At 45.4% G+C, this 21082-nt stretch overlaps 1 protein-coding gene across 3 annotated transcripts in view; it reads right to left on the bottom strand.

The window, feature by feature from the left end:
• The window catches only part of PLXNA4 (plexin A4), a 418723-nt gene that overhangs the window by 62608 nt on the left and 335033 nt on the right, over positions 1-21082 (bottom strand). For all 3 annotated transcript variants that reach the window (XM_035566562.2, XM_035566559.1, XM_035566560.1), the window contains exons 11-16: positions 16555-16651; positions 13905-14095; positions 7877-8028; positions 7111-7228; positions 1972-2108; positions 140-307 (exon numbers count right to left, since the gene is read on the bottom strand). In XM_035566562.2, the coding sequence (XP_035422455.1) occupies positions 140-307; positions 1972-2108; positions 7111-7228; positions 7877-8028; positions 13905-14095; positions 16555-16651 (863 nt within the window). The remainder of the gene's footprint in view (positions 1-139; positions 308-1971; positions 2109-7110; positions 7229-7876; positions 8029-13904; positions 14096-16554; positions 16652-21082) is intronic.

The raw sequence follows: 21082 nt of genomic DNA, 5'->3' as shown, positions 1-21082 counted from the left end.
CCACCAGCTCTCATGGTTTTGGGGATCTGGGAAGTAGGATCTTGGAAAGCACTTTTCTGTATCAAAGACCATCACAAACATATCAGTGCTGCAGGAGAAAATAAGGGAAGCTGGTAGGGTGTGTTCCTGGGATGCTCACCTGAAGATGCTCCACTCGGGCTCAATCCTCAGGATGGTTGGATCCTCCACATACTCGTACTGCAGCTCCTGATGTATCTTGGCCTTGTCCACTCTCACAGACACCTTCACCTTCTCGAAGCCTTCGTCTGAGGCAGTGGTGTTACAGACAATGTGTTTGGTGGATCTCCTGCGAACAGAAGTGAGTAAATGTAAACCAGGCTCTGCCAGCAGCAAATCAGTGGTGCCAATAACAGCCCGGCTTATGTCCTCTGACCTTAGCCTATTCCCTGTGAAGTGGAGAAGCTCACTGCTGCAGGAATATGCTGGGAACAGTGTGACACATTCACCTGAGGAAGTGACATTGCCTTCTCACTGCTTTAAATAAAACCACAAGAGCCACCATTACTCAGGTCTCAGAATATAAACCGAATCCCAAGGGAAGTCCAAACCAGACCTCTCTCCAGAAATGTTTCTGTGCAATTAAATGCATGATGGATGTTTCCTTCCTGCCTGCAGGCACATGCAGCAGCAGCTCATAAAAGAGGGTGTTTGCACCTCAGCTATCCAGTCTGGGATAATAAAGTTTACTTTGCATTAGGACTCTAAGCCTTGTTTAACTGCAGTTTGCAACATGCCTGAGACTTCTGCATGGGAAGTGCTAATGTAGTGGGAAGAATTTTATGGTTTTACTTAAAATGGATTCTGCATAAAAGTCTTCCTTTGGGGACTGGCTCAAAACCAGCTCCAGGTCTGAATTTTGCAGTGGCATTGCATAAAGAGCCCAAAACCCAGTCCCCAAACACCCCAGCCTTCCTAGCACTGTGATTTGTGACACAGATTCATCTTATATCTCCAGAAAGATGAAGCAGGCTTCATCCTTCCCTTGCAGCATGGCATTCGCCCTCCAGGTGCTCTTCAAATTTCATTGAAAGTCCAGGCATTGTCAATCCCTTCTAAAACTCCCCAGTCTCTTTAGTAAGCAACTCCAAGCAGCTGTGGTTCCCGCTTGGTCTTTTAAATCACAAGCTGTGACTTCACCCTCCTGAATTATAGATGTTAAATCATGCTACAGTCCTGACAGGCAGCTAAAGAGGATTCCAACATCCTGGAGAGGGAAGCGCTTTGCCCCAAGACAGTGATCCCAAGTCCCCTGTGAATGGACCCTTCTTCTGCCAAGGAGAAGCAGGGAGAAATTGTGCCAGTTTTGTCTTGAGCTTCCACCAATACTGGCAGCAAAGTGCATTGCACTGGGTAGGTTGGAGCTGCAGGAGCCCCTGGGAACTGGATTTAGGCTCATTCTCACAGGGATCAGGGAACATTCAGCAGGTAACACCGACATTAAGCCTCTCTGAACTGCAATTGAACAGGAGCCAACCCCAAGCTGAAATGCTGCGAGTCATCCATTTCTTAGCACCACGGGACTATTCTAGGCTAAAAGGGAGGTGTTTTAATACTTAAAATTGGTGTTGTCAGATTTTCTTTTTTTTTGCCTCTTCTAAAGTGGGGACATGAAAATGAATCTTTTAAATTATGTACCCTCAGAGCAAGTAGCAAAACATGGGACCATGGAGAATTGCAGTGAAATTTGACAAGGGGCCATGGAAAAACCCCATCAAATACCAATCAAAACAATGAAATAAATTCTGTTCTCCCCCCAAAAAAACATGCACAGTACGGTTGCACTGATGGAGCACTGAGCAGAATACTCTTTTCCACGGCAGAACAGACGTGGTTACAAGCAAAAAAGTCACTCAAAGGACAGGGTGTTTGGGCTGCAGGAGAAATCTCTTGGCTGTGATTGTTCACATCTTTCAGGTTCGGGTATACAAGGTGGGAAGGACTCCTCTGTACCTGTAGAAGAGGCAAGGTTGTCGCCCAAAGGTCACGATGACGTTGCTGCCTGCGTTGAGGTTGTTGCCCGTAATTGTCACCTGGGTGCCACCCGACACGGGTCCCCGCTTCGGCTTGAGATCAGAGAGCGTCAGAGTCTGAAAAAGCAAAGGGTGATGCTGAAAATACACAATAACAAAGGTACTTTCCTTTCTCTTTGAAGTGGTGGAGAAAGTTAGGCACATGCAGGGGGTTAACCACGTTAGGTGAACTTCAGAAGACACACATATTTTCCTGCTAAAAGAGGAGTGTTGAATGACTCCAGTTCTTTAATAGACACTGCTTGAATGCTGACTTTGGTGAGATGAACTCAAACCTAACCCCAGTCTGGTTTCACCCTACAAAATAAGGCCTGTCCTTATACCTGCTAGGAAATACCGTGTGCTTCCAAAGTCAGTTCCATGCCTGGATCCACTGCAGCCATGATCTCCCACCTCCGCTGCCCGTTTGATAGAGCTCAGGAGTATTTTTGCTATTATGCAACACCACTTCTGCAAGATAAGCTGGATCTCAAACTGCCTTATTGGATCTTAATGGTGGCCCTTTGCCTCTGGAGAAAACTGCAGAGCTCACAAGTGATGAAAGCCACCAGGTGCTTAGGGACATGGTTCGGTGGTAGACTTGGTTTTGCTGGGTTAACTGTTGCACTTGATGATCTTAGAGGTCTTTTCCAACCTAAGTGATTCTATGATTTTAAGATTACTCTAAAGCTTATTGATCTACCAAGGGAACAGGACCTGGAGGATGCCTAAAAATTTCCCTGTGCTCACAGCCTTTTCCCTGGGAAGGAAGAGAGCGGAGGTTCAACAGAGCATCTTGTAGTCCCAAAGCTGGAAGCATGTGTTCTGTCTCTCCCATGGGCACACCACATGACCCCAGGTATTTCTCTTTCTCTTTCAGACTTTGACTCTGAAACAGTCTTGTACTGCATGTGTGTTCTGCACTAATACTGCACAGCATCACTTATGTTAAGATGTGCTCTGAAATACTACAGCCACAGGAAAGAAGAGCACTGCCCATATGAACTTTTTTTTTTCTGTTTCTGCTGATTGTCTCAGCCTCTTTTCCAAACATAACACAGTATTGCATTAATATATCAAAAAGAGGGCATAATTCCTTTAGAGGCCCCAAATCTCAAACCTTTTTCTTGCCTTCCTACTCTCTATTCTTCTCAAAAGCAAGATAAAATACTTGTCCTCTGAAGGCACAGATCACCCTGTTACCACAATGCAGAGAGGAGACATCCATTTTCAGGGAGAAATTTGGAGTTACAGTTTATTCTTTCATTTGCATTTTAATAGAAAAACTTTCCACTCAGTCCCAAGTGAAAAGCCACTATATGCATTTAAATGAAGGTGGTTTTTTTTTTTTTCTTTTCCCTCTCTAAGAATGATGACACAAATGCTTGAAGCTCTCCTCAACATCTCTGAATGAGCAGGTACATCATGCAGTCACCTTATTGAGCTTTGGAGACCATTAATCCACGTTTATAAAGCTGCCTGACACACACCATAGCTCCTCCTTTCACACGCATAGACCTCTTTCTGTCCTTGTGCCCTTATGGCTAATCATTTTGAAAAACAGCAGCAAGGTTTCCACTTTCCTTTTGTTCAAAACGAAGTTACTGCTTGGAGACAGAGCTGAACTCGAAAATCAGAGATACTGACCAGTAGAAAAAAATTATTGACAGAGCTGGACTTTTCTTGTGTTCACATTTGCCTGTTTCTGACATGGTGGATTTGAGACTCTTTTGCCTCAAGAAGTTGCTCACCTATCAGTTGCTGAAAGTTGGAGGATGTACAAGAAGAAAGAATAAACAAGAAATGCCCTGTTTTTTATACTTTTCTGAGAATATTCTCCAGCAGATGTTTTTGGGATACAAGGTGCAGAAAGAGATGAGTCTTCAGTATGTTGTGCTTCTCTATTTTTAGGGTACTGCCTCGTGCTGTGATGGCAACTCCTCTTCCTTATTGATAGCCATAACTCAAATACAAGTTGTGGCTGACCATGAGGTTGCTGCTGGGAGGTGACTTCCCACCCATGAAAAAATGGGTTGGGAATTGCCAGCTTGGTGCAGATAGCCTACACAACTGCCCTGCAATACTAGCTACTTTACAAACCAGAGCAGAACATTTAAGTTAAAGACTCAGAGCCCTTGTCCCAGTCCTTGATGTCCTTCTGCCCTTCTCCTCAATAGCTGAGAAAATGGCCATGCTCAATTCAGAATTCTTGCAGACCCAAATTACATCAGTGATGCTCCTTGGCAAAGTATTGATGTATCTCATGCCGATCTTACAAAAGGCTTTGTGGCTGAGCTTTCCAAGTTGTGATAAACCATTAATTATTCACAGTGGCGTTCATAAATATTGCACAGCGTGTTTGCAGTAAAACTCAGCCTCCAGACTGTTTACCATTTCCTAGCTGGTGAAAGGCGATGGACAATGCATGGGGGTCTAGTGGATCTGTAATAGGCTAAAGTGGACAAAAGACAGTGAGGGAAAGAGGAGGCCAGAAAATCTTCTGTATCTTTCTAGGTACTTGACTACTTTCCTCTGCTGCCCAACCTTTTACTTTCCTCCACTACCTCCTTGGCATAAACTGTCCGCAGAGAAGCTGCCATCAGAGCTGTGTCTAAATTGACCTCATGGTGCACATCAAGACTTTGGTTCCCAGGTCATTCCTCCTGGGGACAAGGGCAGAGGAAGACATGACCCACAGGCAGCTCGTGTACCCTGTTGTCCTTTCTATTGGGTCAACGGCAGCAGCAGGAGGGGCAGTATGCAGCCCAAGACAGAAGGGAGATCTGTTCAAAATGCTCTCCTGGAACAAGGATTATAGGAGCAGGCACAGAAGAAATGCAAGCAGATCACCCCACAGCACCTGCGCTGAGCCAGAGACAGAATACAGGCAAACTCACTTCAGCATCTGATTTGAAAAAAAGAAAACAAAGAAAGAAAAGGTAAAATTTCTTGGGTTGAAAGACAACAGCATTAAAATCATAGCAATAAAATGAGTAACATAAAAAGAGAGAGAGAAAAAAAAAATGATTTTCATTTAGATCATCATAAATTTCATTTCAGCCTGCAACCAAATGTTTTGTTTCCCTTTTGGCTTATTGAACTCTCTAACACAATTTGCATTTTTGATCACAGACAGTTAAAAACAAACTAACAGCATTTTGAATTCAAAAGTTCAGGTTAGAAACATTGGGAAGAACTGTTCTAGCATCTCTAAATTAAACTGCCTCTTTTTTAAAGCACCAAAATTAAGGATTCTGTTGAATTCAAAGCATCAACCTTTCCATTTCTCACAGGAGAGGGGGAGGCTGAAACTATCAGCCAGGTTCGACCTTGCTTGGCTTCATACCTTTTGCAAAAGTAATTTCCAGAGGATTTGCTATGCGTCAGCAAGTGGCATTTAACTCCCGTGAGATGTCCTTCGGCAGCTCTCAAACGTCTTCCTCCCCGTAAAGCTGCCACCCACCACTGCCAGATGCCAAGGTGTGCAATGTGTGCAACAACATCTCTACTCTCCTGGCAGAATATCGGAGGAAGCCAAGCCACGCCAATGAACACAGCTCCTGCTACAAAAGCAGTGGACGTGGGAGAGGACATATGATGGGCAGGCTGGGGAGCATCGGTGTTTTATTCTATCTAGCACAAAGGTATCAAGGTATGCAGCAGAGAAAACCCTGTTGGCTTCATGCTCATGCACGGCTGGGATAGCTGGCAGCCGGAAAGCCAGCAAGCAAAGGGAAAAGCTGTCACAGATGGACACGGATGATCAAAATCAGACAGTAATTCCAAGAGTAGCAAAGGTGACGTGCTGAAGTGTAATGTCCTGGAAAGAGCCCTTCTGTCGGCATGGTGGGGGCCACCTCTTGAGGCATCTCTGTGCCCCCGCCACTGTAGCACCTGAGTGACATTGGAAAATACAGAGATCTCCGTAGCTCAAGGGGGAAATCGGAGAGATTTGCATTCATTACCAGTTCCTTTTACCATAAAAAAATACTTGGGTATGTGGATTATTTTAGAAAAGACCCATTCCCTTGCAGGAGTTGAGAGTTTGATGGGAACAAAGAGACCCTCTCATCTCAGACCTCCACAAGATCTGTACAATTCAGGGCCAGGTAACATTTGCCTGTCCCCAGCAAGGGGCCTTACAGGAATAAGCAGGTCTCTTGGACAAGAAAGGCAGGCAGAAAGGGTGAGAATGGAGCAAAACAAGTCAAATGCACAACATTCATGGGGCTCTGCTCCTCTCTTCCATGAGGCTTTCACCGTGGCAAAACCACAGTTTCAGGCTGAACTTGCACCTCTGTGGCAGTGCAGGATCATGCCCAGATCCCCTCTGACTGCTTTGCAAGCTGATGTCCTAGACAGAGAATGTATCACACCAATCTATGAACTCCACCAGTATCTCTAAAAAAAGAAGTGTGGTTACACTTTTGAGTGTTGTCTAAAAACAGAGCAGACTCCAGACAACCTGCTAAAGGTGGCCACTCACAATAGGATTCTTTCTCTGCTTTGGAAAATTTGGAAATTTTTAATATTTGGGGCTGGAGATGCAAGCCCCAGTAATACCTTACAGCTCACTCTCAGCCTCAACTCACCCCTTCTGATCTAGTGCTGCTTCTAGCACTGCTTCTCCTGAACACCTAGAAGACCCCCTAACAAAAGCACCCCTTGAATTGTATGCCTTCAGGATGCTGGCAGGGCTAGCATCCCATCAAGGAAAAGTGAGATACCAGGAAGGTTTTTTTTGCTTTTTTCTTCCCCCTTTTTTTTAACAAATTTCTTTCCTATATAGCATTTTTAACTATTAATGAGGATTTTCTGTACTAATTTGGACCGTGGCTGTATCTAACTGTAACTGGACTAATAATTTGGACTATTATTAGATTGTTGAAACATTAATTAGGCAAGCTATTTTTGCTCATAAAAAAATTTCAAAAGGAAATGAAAGGAACAACTTGGAGTGCTCAGGATGGTAGTGAAGGGCTCAGAGGCTGAATTTGGTCAAGGAGAACAGGCGGACAGAGAGAAGTGGACCCGGTGTGAGGACCTTCAGGGCCCAGGATATCTTCCTGCAGTATCTTACCATGAAGTAGTAGAGCTGTGAAGACCTGGCCATGAACTCAGGTTTGCATTCAGCCACACAGATCTCCACGAATCCAGCATGCTGGCTGGGCTTGGCCTCCCCCATCTCACATACTATCCTGTGGAGAAAACAGAACCAGAGGCAAGGTTTTAGAAGTGGTTTTGCAGTCTGGGTGAGAAGAAAGCAGAGGAAACAGCCCACATTCTTGGGGAATGGACCATAGACTTAAACCATCCTCTGCTCCTCTGCTCCTTTCCAGCCCAGGATCCAAACTGTGCACTGTTATTCTTTAAAGAATGGTGTTTTTCGTCTGTTGGCACTGAGTGGAGCAGACACTTAGCTGGTGTAAACCACCATACCTTCACTTCATTGTATAGACAAATTCTGGGCAGAGGTCTTGTCCCCAGTCGTGTACAGTGGACAGCTTTGCAGCTGTTGGACTTGATTGTTCCTGCATGGAGAAAGCTGCTTCTTGGGGCTGCTGCCCCACAAACTGGGATTGAACACCCTTGCGGTGGCGATTATTTGAAAAATAGTTAACTTTATGGCATATGCCATAAAGATCACCCAAAATATGCAATCTAAATACGGTAATAAATGGATTATTAACTCCTGTTAATTCCTAGAGAAGAATGACTTCTTTGACTTCATGAATTCTTTGGATTTCAGGGAAAAGGAGGAGAATGAATTCCTCAAAGACCCTACACATAGCAATAACTGGTAGTAGGTGTGCTGTGGCCCAGTGTCTGCCACACACCCAACTTACTGCTCTGCTGGGATGTACCCTTCCACCAGCGGTTTGCACTCCACTCCAGCCACTTTGACGTGAGATGCGATGTCTCTGAACTCCAGCCCCAGATTCTCCCCACGGATGGTCACTTTGGTCCCTCCTTCACGAGGGCCTGTCACTGGATTGATCTGGAGAAACAAGTCAAGAAATAAGAGAATAATCAAACTACCTACGTAAAGACATCAGCATCCTATCAGGAGAAAGAAGAGGCAGTATGAGGCCTCTTTGTGACCACTAGAGACACTCATAGTTTTGAATATTGATCAACTGAATTAACCAACCTACTCCAGATACATCACTGGGTCCAGCTCCCTTGCAATTGTATCGTTTCATACATGGTCCAACCTCCTGCCTCAGATCTCATTCCTTCTCTTTAGACTACTTGCAAAACAGCAAGAGAGGAATAGATGTCTTTGAGATAGGAGCAAGGGTTTCTACTGTTGCAGCTGAGTTCTGCACTTTATAAATTGCAAAAAGACAGGAGTGGGCCACAGTACAAAGAAATGTAAGAAAGAACAAGAAAAGGACATAGTGAATTTATCTGGAAAGGATGTAAGTGGCTTTAGTCAGACACTTTAAGTTCAAAAAACCCAAAGCACAAGGAGTTTTTGATTTGTTCTGGAGGGAGATATTGAACACTGCTGACGAACTCAGCTGAAAATGTCCATCTGAAAACAAGAACAACAACAAAAAAACAGCTCAGACACAATGGAGACAGAGTGCCAGGTTAGGTACAGAGCAGACAGACAGTGACAGCGACAGTAGCAGCAGCTGCTATGTGCCAACACATCTCCAAAAGAGCCCCAGCTGCCTTCATGGAAGAGCTGGGTCCAGTGGAAGGGCAGTGATGGGAGCATGGTGTTTGTGGGGTGTAGGACTTTGGGCTCTTGGTCCCTTAGACCCCAAATCAAATGAACAGGTGTCTTAGCAGTCATGGTGGTTGGTGGCATGACATTTTCTCACCGGTCTGGACCTTTACCAGACCTTAAGAGGGGTAGGATCGCTGCATCTCACTCGGCTCACCACCCAAGCTCCAGAGCTCACCTTTTTCCCATAGCAGAACTCCAGTCTGCCCCCCGAGCTATCTCCACGCAATATTTCCAGCCCATGCAGAAGGGGGTGTAAATGGGAGAGCACTCTGCATTGCATCTATCACCCTGGTTCAGAGGCGGGTGAAAATTACCCTTGTAGATGTCTCCTCAACATTGAAACAGCATGGAAATCATGGCGCTGGCCCTTAATTATCTCGTTTCTGCCTTTCCAATTATTTACAGTGCTCAAATGTTTTGCTGTATGACTGGCTAGCTGAAAGGATCTTCTAATGTTGCTTTCAAAGGGTATTCCCTGCCGCCCACTCAGGATGTCATGGCTGCCATCTGCCAGCACTGGCAAGGCACTCTCTGCAGTGGGGACGGGGGAATTCCCTTTCTGAGGTCAGTACCCGTTGGCCAATGGCCCTGCCAACTGGGAATCCAGGTCTGGCAGCTAGACCCTTGCCTAACAGTGTGACTGGCAGGCAAAGCTGAGGCATTGGCATGAGCAGGACTGCCCTTGACCGCTTCCCAGCCCTGAGTCTGGCACCACAGTTAGCCTAATTTTGACTGAGAGGCTAATTTTTAGGCTGTAGAATCACAGAAACATAGAATGGTTTGGGTTGGATGGGTTGGAATTATATGGGACCTTAAATATCATCTAATTCCAACCCCCTTGCCACGGGCAGAGACACCTCCCACTAAATCAGGTTGCCCAAAGCCCCATCCAAGCCCTGGCCTTGAACCTTCCAGGGATGGGGCAGCCACAGCTTCTGGGGACAGCCTGTTCCTGTGTCTTGCCAAGTTCATTTTTAATAAATGGAGACAGGCCCTGGAACCTCTAGAGGATACTTTATTCTAATTTAATATTTAATATTAGGTACCAAAAACCACCTCCCATATGACTGTGTTTTTGCTTTGACTATACAGAGAGCCTACAGAAGTCAACAATTTAATAGCATGGATGATCACAGACAAGTGCTGGATCTTCTAGGTTTGTCTAGTGTACACACAACTTCTGCAGCACAAGTCCTCTGCAATGGTCTGGGTAGGAAACTATGAAAGGAAGCATTAGCGTAAAGTGAAATTCATCAAAGCCTTTGCTTTTCATCCAAACTAGAGATACCGAGGGATACTGCTACAGCATGGCACAGCAACTCCGAAAAGCCAAAGCTGGAATGGATATTTTTGTTGTCTCTACACCACACTCCAGACTGACACTTGCAGTGATGGGTCCTGATCATTTCTGATGCCCCAAAGCCACAGCAACTTCAGTCTGCACTGCACTAACCAGGCCAGATAACATCTCCAGTCCAAAACATAGTCAAGTTCCACTCGAACCAACAAAATCAGATCTGTGGCAGGCTTATTCCTACTCTGAAAGTCAAGCAGACACTTTAAGTCCAAAAAGAAAATATCACAACATTCATAAAACAGACAGATGAGATTTATTTGGGTTGGCTGAAGATTTCACCTTTGTGTGGTCTGTGATGATGATAGACAAGCAGAAGATGGATAAAAAGAAACAGAAAAAGAGTGGCATTTGTGATTATCATCCAGAAAATGAGGAACATACCTTAAAAAAAAAAAGAATAAAAATGGAATTTCTATTCAAGGATAAACTAATACTGATTGTCTCAGCTGGGGACTCAGCAATGAAAACTCGAGCTATTTCCCAAAAATGGCAATTCCAAAATATTTTGATTTTGCATCTTTAATAGGTATCTATTCAAGCAAAGTTTTATATTTGAAATATTTATTTCACAGACATCAGTTAACCCCCTTCTGATGAAACAAAACACTTTATATGAATGATGATGAGAGGCTAGATAATATCTAGATAATGGTGCAACCTGCACCATATTGTACAAAACCATCCTAAGATGTACTAGAAGTGAAAAGAGAAAGTTAAATCACAATTTCAAGGTTTTATTTTATTTCCTTATGTATTAGACTCTTTTTTTAGAAAATAACTCAGTTCCCCATGAAATGTTTTGCTACCATTTCCTGGTTATTAAACTTGCTATCAAGTAGTTTTTACTTGTTCCAGTAAGGTAGGTGTCTAGTAAGGTAGGTCTGTGGCTAATTAGGGCTCACCTATCCTTGAAAGTACTTGCTAGAATGTGGAATGTATCCCACAGCATGTCAAAAGAGGATTTTTTTGATGGTATAACTAATGTCATTACAAAGAATAAAAGGAAGCATAGTGTAAAAAGGAACATCTTGCTAGAAGTCCTTTATTTTGTAGAACTAGGGGTGAGTTTGAGACAAAAGTCACAGAAACTCAATGGAAACATTACGCTCCTCCTTCCATGAAGATTTTAAAAAATTGTGATGACTCAAAAAACATCAACAGGAAACTTCCTAGATTGAAGTCAGCACAACACCCCTGAAAATCCCCTACTAAACAATGCGATTTTTTTTTCATTTTTGAAGGCAAGCTTCAAAGCCCATACATTTCCTTAAAACTGGGGGACTTGGTATTCTCCCAGGAGCGTACGGGAGATTTTTAACCCCAGCTCACTTAACTCCCACAGATGCCTAGAACAAGAAGAAGGTGCTACTGCACTGTTTTCAGAGCAAGGGAGAAAGTGCCTGTTCCTATCACACGTGCAAAAATCTGGAATGAGACCTGTCAGTTTTGCAGAGGGGAACGCAGCCAGGGATACAAAAGCTGCCAGGGACCCTCAGCTTTCTCTTTCAGACCCAGAGCTATGATGCTGCATCACAATTTATACCCTCCACTAGCATCAGTCTAATGCAGCCACTTGTCACTCCGACGGGAAGGTTTTCGTGGCTGAGCAAGCCTCTAAGTCCTTTAATTTCACTGAGTGACAATATAAATGCAGGAGCCAGGAAATAAGTGCAGGTTGTGGGAAGCTGTGTGCTGGGGTGCATGCGCGTGTGTGTGCCTGTGCAAGTGTGAGGACACGTGTTATTTCTCTTCCCTCGCCTGCACGGATATTTCCCTGGCTCCTGGCCAGACTACATTTGCTCTTACCAACCGCTCCAGACGTGCCATTAGCTGCAATATATAGCCAGTCACTTGAGATTACTTCCATGCTAATGGCTCAGAAAAAAAGACTTTCCAAGAGCTACTTACGATTGCACCAGACAGTTGGAATATTTCATGAGCGAATATTGCAATGATCTGTGCGAGCTTTGGGAGCTGCTGGAGGAAATGCCAGCAGAATTAGAAGTGTATCCCTTCTGGAGCTGTAACATGGAGAACAAGTGGTTTTCACCTCGTAAAGAGACTGTAGGTGCAGGGTTTAAGTTCAAAGCATGGTGGAGAAATATGGATAGACCTTCAGAGCAGCACGTTACTGCATGGTCAAGCCCTTGTGGTTTGGACTTCAGCTTTAGTTGGCCATCTGACACCTCCCCTGTACTAAATTCTGTGAATCTCTATAACAATTCTGAACCTTTCCCAAGGTTTGAGAATTGGAAAAGATTCAGAAAAGGTTTCCCCTCAGCTCCCTATAATTTGCAAGGCCTCAGAAGTGAACTTTCAAAGTAGCTGTTCATTCTGGCTGTCTCTGGGCTTGGCTTCACAGCTTTGGGTGGGTTCAGAATGACCAGCTGCAGACAAATGCAGGTGTGGTGGGGATCTCCACCTTGGAAACACCATAATTAGTATGGCACTCAGGTAATACAACTCCTTGGGTACTTTGAAGAGTGACAGACTGCAAGAAGATGGACAGAAACAAAATAAGAGGCGCTCCTTTCAATGGTATCTAGGGAAACCAGATTCTACCCAGACTTTGCTCACAAAAAACCTCCATCCATGGACACTAGTTTAGAGCCATAAGACCCACATCTTTTGATTCTTAATTAAATACAATTGAAAAAAAAACTTTTCTTAGTTTCTAGGAAAATAGCCCATTTATTATTTTATATTAAAGCACAGCCATGGAGGCCAGATTTTCCTCATTGTTCTTTCTTTTCTCTGTCTCATTTTCTTCCTTGCTGTCCTCAGTTGCAAATAAGGCCTTATCCACTCTGAAAGTTTACTCGTGTTAATTAAAGTACAGTGACTGGGAAATGCTTAAGGCAGGGGGCAGTTGGTAAGGGTGTACTTCCCATTATCATGGCTCAGATCTGTCAATCTTCCTGCCTATGACCTTGCAAATGCTGTCCATCATGATGGCAGAGGCATCCTAAGAGCAGATAAAATCACTTTAGGCTGAAGTCCCAGCTTCTCTCCCTTGCTGTCTCCACCTTCCTTTGTTTCCTCTTTCTATCACCTTTTTATTCTCTTATCTCCCCTTTGCACGTTTCCCCTAACTCTGCCTTTGGCCCAGTCAGCACAATCAATAGGAAACCTTCCAAGGGACCTTGCTACCTTGGAAGGTCCACCCAGCCTTGCCCTCACTCTCCCTTTATCACTTAATAGTTGATTTCCAAGCTTCCCTAAGACCTGGCCTGAGCCTGCCTCCTCCTTGAGCCTTCGGAAGGGAAGGCTGACAATTGCACAGGGCTTTGATTGATCAATGGGGCTGATTTTTACCTTGCAAAGTCAGCCAAGCGAACAGAAAAGAGTTACTCTGCTAGAGTTAGTGGAGTCTTGTTTTTTTTTTTCCTGGACATGATGCTGTCTGCATCCTGCTGCCAGGAGGCATGAACTACACCCTGCCCTCTTCCTTGGCCTCCTTTCAGCAAAGCTCCAAACACTCTGGGATCACTCAGCTTCTCTTCTCTACCAGTCTGGCCAGAGAGGCTCTTTCAGCCTTCATTTGATAACTCCCACGTAGTCGATTTGAGACGCCCCCAGGTGTCTTGTCTCACCTCCAGAAGGCCCAGGCCTCCCAAAGGCCTCATGTGGTATCTGCCAGCCCTGCGTGGGCAGCTCGCAGGCTCTGGGGTACCCAGCACTGACCTTCGCCTCACCAACCCAAGGCCAAATCAGGAAAATAAACCGAGGCAAGGGTATGAGATGGGACACACCGGCTTCTTGCAGATCCGTGACTTACATCTGTGATCTTGGGGTTGGTGCATTTGCCCTTGGTGCTGGACAACTCCAGCCAGTGGCTGTCCTGGGCCGGGCAGTGCTGCTTCAGCGTGCACTGGTTCTGTCCCTCACACCAGCCACACTCGAAGTCCGGGTCGGCTTTCAGGCACAGGCCACAGCTGTCACGCATGGCCCCACATTTGTACAGGTGAACTGTGGGGATAGGAAAAGGGAGAGGACCTCAGAGATGCAGACAAGATGGGTGAGTGGTGGGATGTGGGGGGGCGTAGCGAGGCGAGAGGGGGGGAGGCGTTCAGGGATGCTCGTCCCAGAGGCAGTGTGGGACTTTTGCAGGGGGATAAATAATGGGGGATAAAATGTTTACACCCTGATAGAGTGGTGAGATAAAAGATATTTTTGGGAGGTGAGAGCAGAAGGGGTGCTGCCCTCAGTAAGGTGATGGGCTGCAAGCAGGAGAGTGGGAAGAAAAGTGCTTGGGCAGTGACATGGCCTCAGACCAGTCCTTTTTCTTAGAATATGTGACACTACCACCAGTCTCAGCCTCTGCTCTCCATCTTCAAATTGTTTCCTAAACCTTCTCTACCCACAACCTAAAACTTCATGCTGGGGAATTTTCCTGGAACACCTTACCCAGCACTGGGTGTCAAGGTACAGTCACTCAGGTTTCTCCCTTAACTTAAATCCTAAGAGAGAATAATAAAGCCACCATGGTTTGGTATGAGGCTGAATCCAGGAATTCACAATCAGCTTTTCCCCCTTCTTCTGCTCCAAAAATTCAGACTGTTTTACACTTTGAAGTACTAAGTTGATCCTCCTCTAATACAGGCAGCAAAGATTAGTGCTTAGCTCTGTCTCAGGCTGCTAATAAGTGATTAGAGGCAGTCAAAGCTTTTTTTTTTTTTTTTCTAAATAAATCTTAACATTTTTGCAGTTCTATGAAATAAGATCCTGCTATTTATCCTTATTTTACAGATGTGTAAACTGAGGCCTGAGTTGCACAGGGGGCTGATAGCAAATGTCTCCTCCCCGAGGCTGAAGATGGCAGAATTGAGGCTTTCAGGCTAGCTTATCTGTGTATTTGTGTGGGTGTTGGTGGTTTTTGTTGTAAGATGGGCGATTTTCCCTTTGTACTTCTGTTTTGCCATGTCAGTAAGTGACTAAAGTCTTGTCTGTGGTTATTATTATGCACAGTCCAAAAGCTCAAAGGCTTTGGATATGTGTGCTGAAAAGCTTCAGCTCTCCATACCTGCACCCTGCTCTCCCAGAAGTCAGCAAGCATTGGCCAAGGCAAGGAAAAGCTCAAAACCTTTTTATTTCTCAAGGCTGGTTGCAAGAAAAGTTTTCAAAACATCTGTCAATCACAGTGTGCTTCAGGCCTCCTGGGTTACTGGTGCTTCCTTTTTTTTCTGTTACTTTCCCTCATTTTTTTTGAGCTGATCTGCTCACAATGGTTAGTTTAGTTCAGCTTTTCAGCCCACCAGCCCAGCTTATGTGATGCTGGCTATAAAAGTGGTGGATGACCATCTTGCAACTGCACTGAGAAAGACACTGAATCTAATCCTGCCTCTGCCTCTCCCTCTTGATTTTCCAGAGAAGAAAGTTTGCTCATTTGCAGCGCTGTCAAAAATTCAGCTTTTAACCACTATATTTGTGCTAGTAAAGAAAGCTCTATGCCCACGAAAGCATGTGTTGTGTGCTTCCATGTGGGGCTGCCACATGCATGTGGCTGTTGCCTTTCTGCCCCAAAACATGATGGTATAATCCGGACTATCCCTTTGAGGAAAAGGGTCATGCAGTGGGGAGAGGGGTCAGCTCAGCTCAAGGACGGGTGTGAGAGGAGCAGGGAAACACCTGATAGGGAGAGAGGGACTGGGACGAGTAGCAGGAAGTGTCCAAGAAAAGGGAAGGTAAAGTGAGGGAGGGAGAAACTTCTGAGGGGTGGTGGTGTGAGGAGGAAAGACTTCAGGTCTGAGCTGTAAGAGGCTGAGCAGAGAGGGAGCCTGATGGAAACAGCTCCAGGTGCTTGAGGGTGAAGGATAAGAAGAAGAGGATATGGCTGGACCCTCCATCTCCAGCCCAAATCCCTGTCTCTGAGTTGGAGAAGCAATGACCCTCTGTGAGAGACACATCAACCCCGTCATCCATGGTAGTTAAACAGAGCTGGGCTCCGGGCAGGAGGTGGGTCTGGATCCTTTGCCATTGTGGTTTTGCTTTGTTCAGCCTTTTCCCCCTGGCGAGGCTGCAGCCTTTCTCCTTCCCCTCTCCCTTGCCCTGTTCATTACCACATCACCTCATAGCAGAGAGCGCCTGATCTCCTGGCGTGTTAACTCGAAGAGCATCATTGCAGGGGAAATAAAAGAGGGGGAGAAAGCACGAGAAGGAGGGGCGAAGACACAAGACACAAAAAAAAGTGGGGAGAAGCAGGAAGCAAAGGTGATGAAGGGGAAAGCCATGCAAGTGGGAGGGAGAGTTGTATTTCTCCAGGGGGAAAAGCACAGAAAAAAATAAAAATTGGCAATTTGCAGGGTGCAGAGAACAAGTCTGCACCAGACAGCACGAGGAGATGGTGGCGGCTTTGTTAAGCGTAGGGAGCGATGAGGCCCGTTGCTAAGGTTACTGCTTCCAAGGACGAGTTGAAATAATTCTTTTACCTTTGTTCTGTGCTGGGTTGTCGATGTTGAAGTTCCCATTCCACACAACCGTCAGCTCCACCGGCAGGCTGTTAATCTCCATCCCTTCGTACGAATACTGGAAGCGGGAGAGCAAAAGGGAAAAAAACAACAAAGCCAGCCTTACTTCATGCCCAAAGGTTGGGAAGGGTCCTGGGGTGGGCAAGAATTGATATTGTAAGTTATGAACAAGAGAAATGGAGCTGTCACCTACCTCCCTACCTGTTGTTACCTCCAAGAAAGCCACGGGAAGCTCTCAAAGTTGTGGTTCTCAATGGAGCAAGCCGTATCCATCTCAACAGCCCATGAGTCTTATCTATTAGGTGAATATTCTGTGATTTCAGCATATCTGCACATTATAGGGTTGGCAAAGTACCTTCTATCACAGCTCTGAAGAATATTTTGCCAACTCTTGGGTGCACCTCTAAGGCGTACATTATGCACTGTGGATGTGCCATCAAAATATACCTCTGCTGCGTACTCTGTAGGTGCTGGGTTTGTATCTAAGGTTATCTACATGAGTGTTAGTTTGAAGAGCTCGGGTGCTGAGTGAGGTCTTAGAAAGCAGGGAATGAGCGTAACTTGGAAATGCCTTAAAAAGGGGGAAAATGGAGGTTCTGTGTAATTATAGACCTGTCAGGCTAACTCGGCTTCCCAGAAAGAAAGTACATCAAATTATTAAACAATCAATTTATAAGCACCTGCAAGACGATAAGATGATAAAAATCAGCCAGCATAGATTTGTCAAGAACAAATTGTGTCAGCCTCATCTAATTTCCTTTTTTGACAGGCTTAATGGCTTTGTGGATAAAGGGGAGGCAGCAGATGTGATTTATCTAGATTTCAGTAGAGTATTTGCTACTGTCCTGCAGGAGATTCCCATAAACAGGCTAGGGAAATGTGATCTAAAAGAATCAACCATAAGGTATATGAACGAACTGCCAAAAAATGTCCCAAATCAAATAATTCAATGTTGGGCTGGGAGGGTGTTTCAAACGGAGTTTTGCTCTGGGTCTGGCATTATTCAGTATTTCCACTGCTGACTTGGTTGATGGACTGCAGACCATGTTAACAGCTTTGGTGAATGACTCTGTTCTGGGAGAGAGTGCAAGAACATCCAAAGGCAGGGTTAAGAATTCAAAACAAACTTGACAATTTGTAGAACGGGGCCAAAGTCAACAAAGTGAAATTCAGCATAGGCGAACAGCGAGTATTCTTCGGTAGGAGAAATCGATGCAAACAAATACGAAATTAGAGTGACTGGCCAGTGCTGCCGAAAATGGTCTGGGGACTGCTGGAGATCGCAAGCAGATTGTGAATCAACAGTGCCATATTGCTGCCAAAAAAACAAGCAAATCTCATCTGGGGATGCACTAGACAGAGTTTCTTACACACAGAAGCCCCAGGAGGCAATTATTTTTCCCTGTTCAGAACCAGAAAAGCTTCAGCTGGTGTAGAGGGTATCCAGTTTCCAGCAAATATGTATTAAGAAAAGCTTAGAAGTCTTTTGAGACAGTTAGACAGACTTAAACAAATACTTGTCAGGCACAGTCAAGGTACATGGATCTGGCCTTAATGAAGGAAATGGAAGTTGGTCTCTGGGGGCCGTTTCCAGCCCTCCACTTGGTGAACTCTCAGACACGTGGTACTTGGTGTGGTTTTTTTCAGCCAGATTTTGGTTTATCCTAAGTCAGTTCATACAGAGTTCACTCAGTTGCCCGTCAGATCCCACCGCCCGCCTCCATCAGCAGCTTCCACCCAGCACTTCACCCAAAGGCAAAAAGCCTCCTACAAGGGAGAGGAGAGGATGCATCACAGCGATGGTTGCTTAAAGGACAGAATGGGAACAAGGCAAGAAGAGACACTGCTACTGACTGCAGCACTTGTACGAATTTACTATCTTGAGATCAGGAATATCCCACAGCACTGGGTTCTACAGCAGGACAAGCTTCCACTCCTAAATAAATACGTGTTCCCTATTATGAGACTAAATACCGTTCAATAAGCCGTTTGATTTTGCTGGATATGTCTTAGGGACCACAAAAAAAAATCCCTATCACTAAGGTCTTGGCACGGTTTTCCACAGAGATGTCGAAGCTCTGAACCTTCAGAGGCAGATTTTCCTGTATCCACTAATTGCCATATAATTGCAGAGCAAATCATATATGGTGATTTCTGTCCATTACGGCAGAGTGAGTGCTAGTCGCACGGTAATTTCTGTTTGGACAAACTAAACACAATTAGCCGGTAATCTGCAGGCCCCTGTGATTATGATCTAGTTGTAGGGTATTTATGGGTATGAGCTTTGTGGTTACCATGGAAGTAAAGAGCTGCCACGGGTTATCCGAGTCCTGCATGATAGGTCTGTGCCCGCCAGCCTCATTCACTATTAGCATTTTTATGACACTCCTCAGTGTCACTGCCAGCAAGATGCAAGATGATGCAGAGCCACTTGGACTCACAGCACTGACTTTTCACAGCTTTACGGAGCTAGGAGCAAGGATGGGGAGACTGGAGTGGGAAGGAGAGCGACTGAAAAGTAAAGAATAATTAATCTTCTGCCAGTCAGGAGCTTTGCTAACACCTGCTTTGCATGGCACTTGGCAAACGTTGATTGGAAATGGGAAGGAGTGTATGTGCAGAATGGCTGGTCACCCTTAGGTCGCAAGTTGAATCCGTAGGTGCATGAGGAAGCATTAATTTCTGCCTCGGAAGATCCTCAGGTGTGTGCATTGGGATTTATCTGTTAGCAGAGCCTAGGCAGGGCTGCCAAGGGACAGGCAGCTGGAGTCCCCCGGAGCCTTTCATTCCACTGAGAATCCCAGTGCCAACAGCAGGAGCCCAGCTGGGATTTTAGATCTTATCTGCCTGTGGCACCGGGGGCAAACACATATTAGGGTTGTTAACTTGGTAGAATTGATCCAGAACTGGAAACGGATGCGAGGGAATAAGCAACAAGATCCCCATGGAAGAGCTCCAGGGATGAAACCAGCTGGGGGCTGGAAGGAGGATGCTCTCTCTGCCTTGCCTGGTCTGCTCAGACAGCTCATGGGCTGCATGGCAGCAAAACAGAGCAATTTGCAAAGTAACAGGGAGTAGATGCTCCGTCCTGCGCAGACCACAGGAGCTGCTAACTCATTGTGGTCTCTGTTCAAAGCCCGCTGAACTCAAGAGGAGTCTTTGAAAAGGATTTGCTCGGCTGTAACAATAAGATGGAAATATGTTTCAGAGGAGAGAAAAGGGCTGAGGCATCAATCTGCAGGACGCACAGCAGAGCTTCCTGGGCACTCCTGCTACGAGCATTCATACCACTAAGGCTTGTATGTATGTGTTGCCTCACACAACTTTCTCCAACACAGGCAAAAGTTGCTCAAAAGACATAAATATGACCCCAAAGTCTGCAAAATCTGGATTCCCACCACGCATATCAAATCAAAGTAGAAAACTACAGGCAATTTAGAGGCCCAAACTGAGAAAGAGAGGCTGCCCTCCCAGAAGGGCAGGCTGGCTCTCATCAGGAAATGCCAAAAAGCTGCTAGAAGGAGCTGTTGTAATTCACAGGAGCAGCACATTGTGTTATGAACTCTCAAGCACCAGCTCTTTGTCTCTTAAACTCTTTGCTAGTATCAGATAGCCTTACAACAGTGGCTGAGCCCTTGGCATCACTCGGCCGTTTTGCCACACTGTTAGCGGTTTAACATATTGTGCACAAGTCACTGTAAACACGGTGCCTGTTTGTCTCCTGGAGGTTTTCACCACCAAGTTCCCTATCCTCAGGCTGAGATCGTGGTTGCAAAAAAATCACAGCTCTCAGTTTTGTAACAGCCATGCGAACATTAGCTGACTGAGCAGCAAGATGCTTTGCTTTACGCTAATCTGCACGTTCCTGGCTCCTCTGGGCATCCCATTAGTGACTACGAGCACCCTGAATTAGAGGAACTCGGCTTTGCAGACCTCTGAGCCTTGTGGTTTGTGCAGAAGCAGAGGGATGTGACCTCTTGGTGCATCCTCCTGAGATGCTATGCGACACAAAGACCTTTGGCGGTTTGTCCTGGGCACACCTAGGACAATAAACCAAGATTGGTTACATGATGTACCTCCAACATGTCCAATAGCAGGGAAACATCTGTGGACAAACAGCATTTTGGTTTTATTTTAGTGTTAGTTTTCCTTGACAGCACAAAGACTGCTTTTGTGATTAGAGCTTGGGCCTGGGGACTGATTCCTGTATCTGGCTCTGCCACCAGTTCCTTGCGTGACCCTGTGCAAAGCATTTAATCCCGCTTTGCATCAATTTTCCGGCCATAAACAGGAGGCAGAAACCTTCTTGCTCCCAGCCATCCCTTCACCTTGAGCTCTTTGCTTACTAGAGCTGGGACTGAACCTCTGTTCCTGTGGATCCCCTCTGTGTCTGTGTTATCACCCATGACAAAAGAGCCCACATCATGACTGGGGTTCCTCTGTGATATCTGAATGTAGATAAATTAATTTAATAATGTAGATAAATTAA

The sequence above is a fragment of the Cygnus atratus genome, chromosome 1, assembly GCF_013377495.2.
Source record: "Cygnus atratus isolate AKBS03 ecotype Queensland, Australia chromosome 1, CAtr_DNAZoo_HiC_assembly, whole genome shotgun sequence".
NCBI classification, from domain to species: Eukaryota; Metazoa; Chordata; class Aves; order Anseriformes; family Anatidae; genus Cygnus; species Cygnus atratus.
Note: the sequence above shows the minus strand (reverse complement) of the source record. Positions and strands in the feature narration are given on the sequence as shown.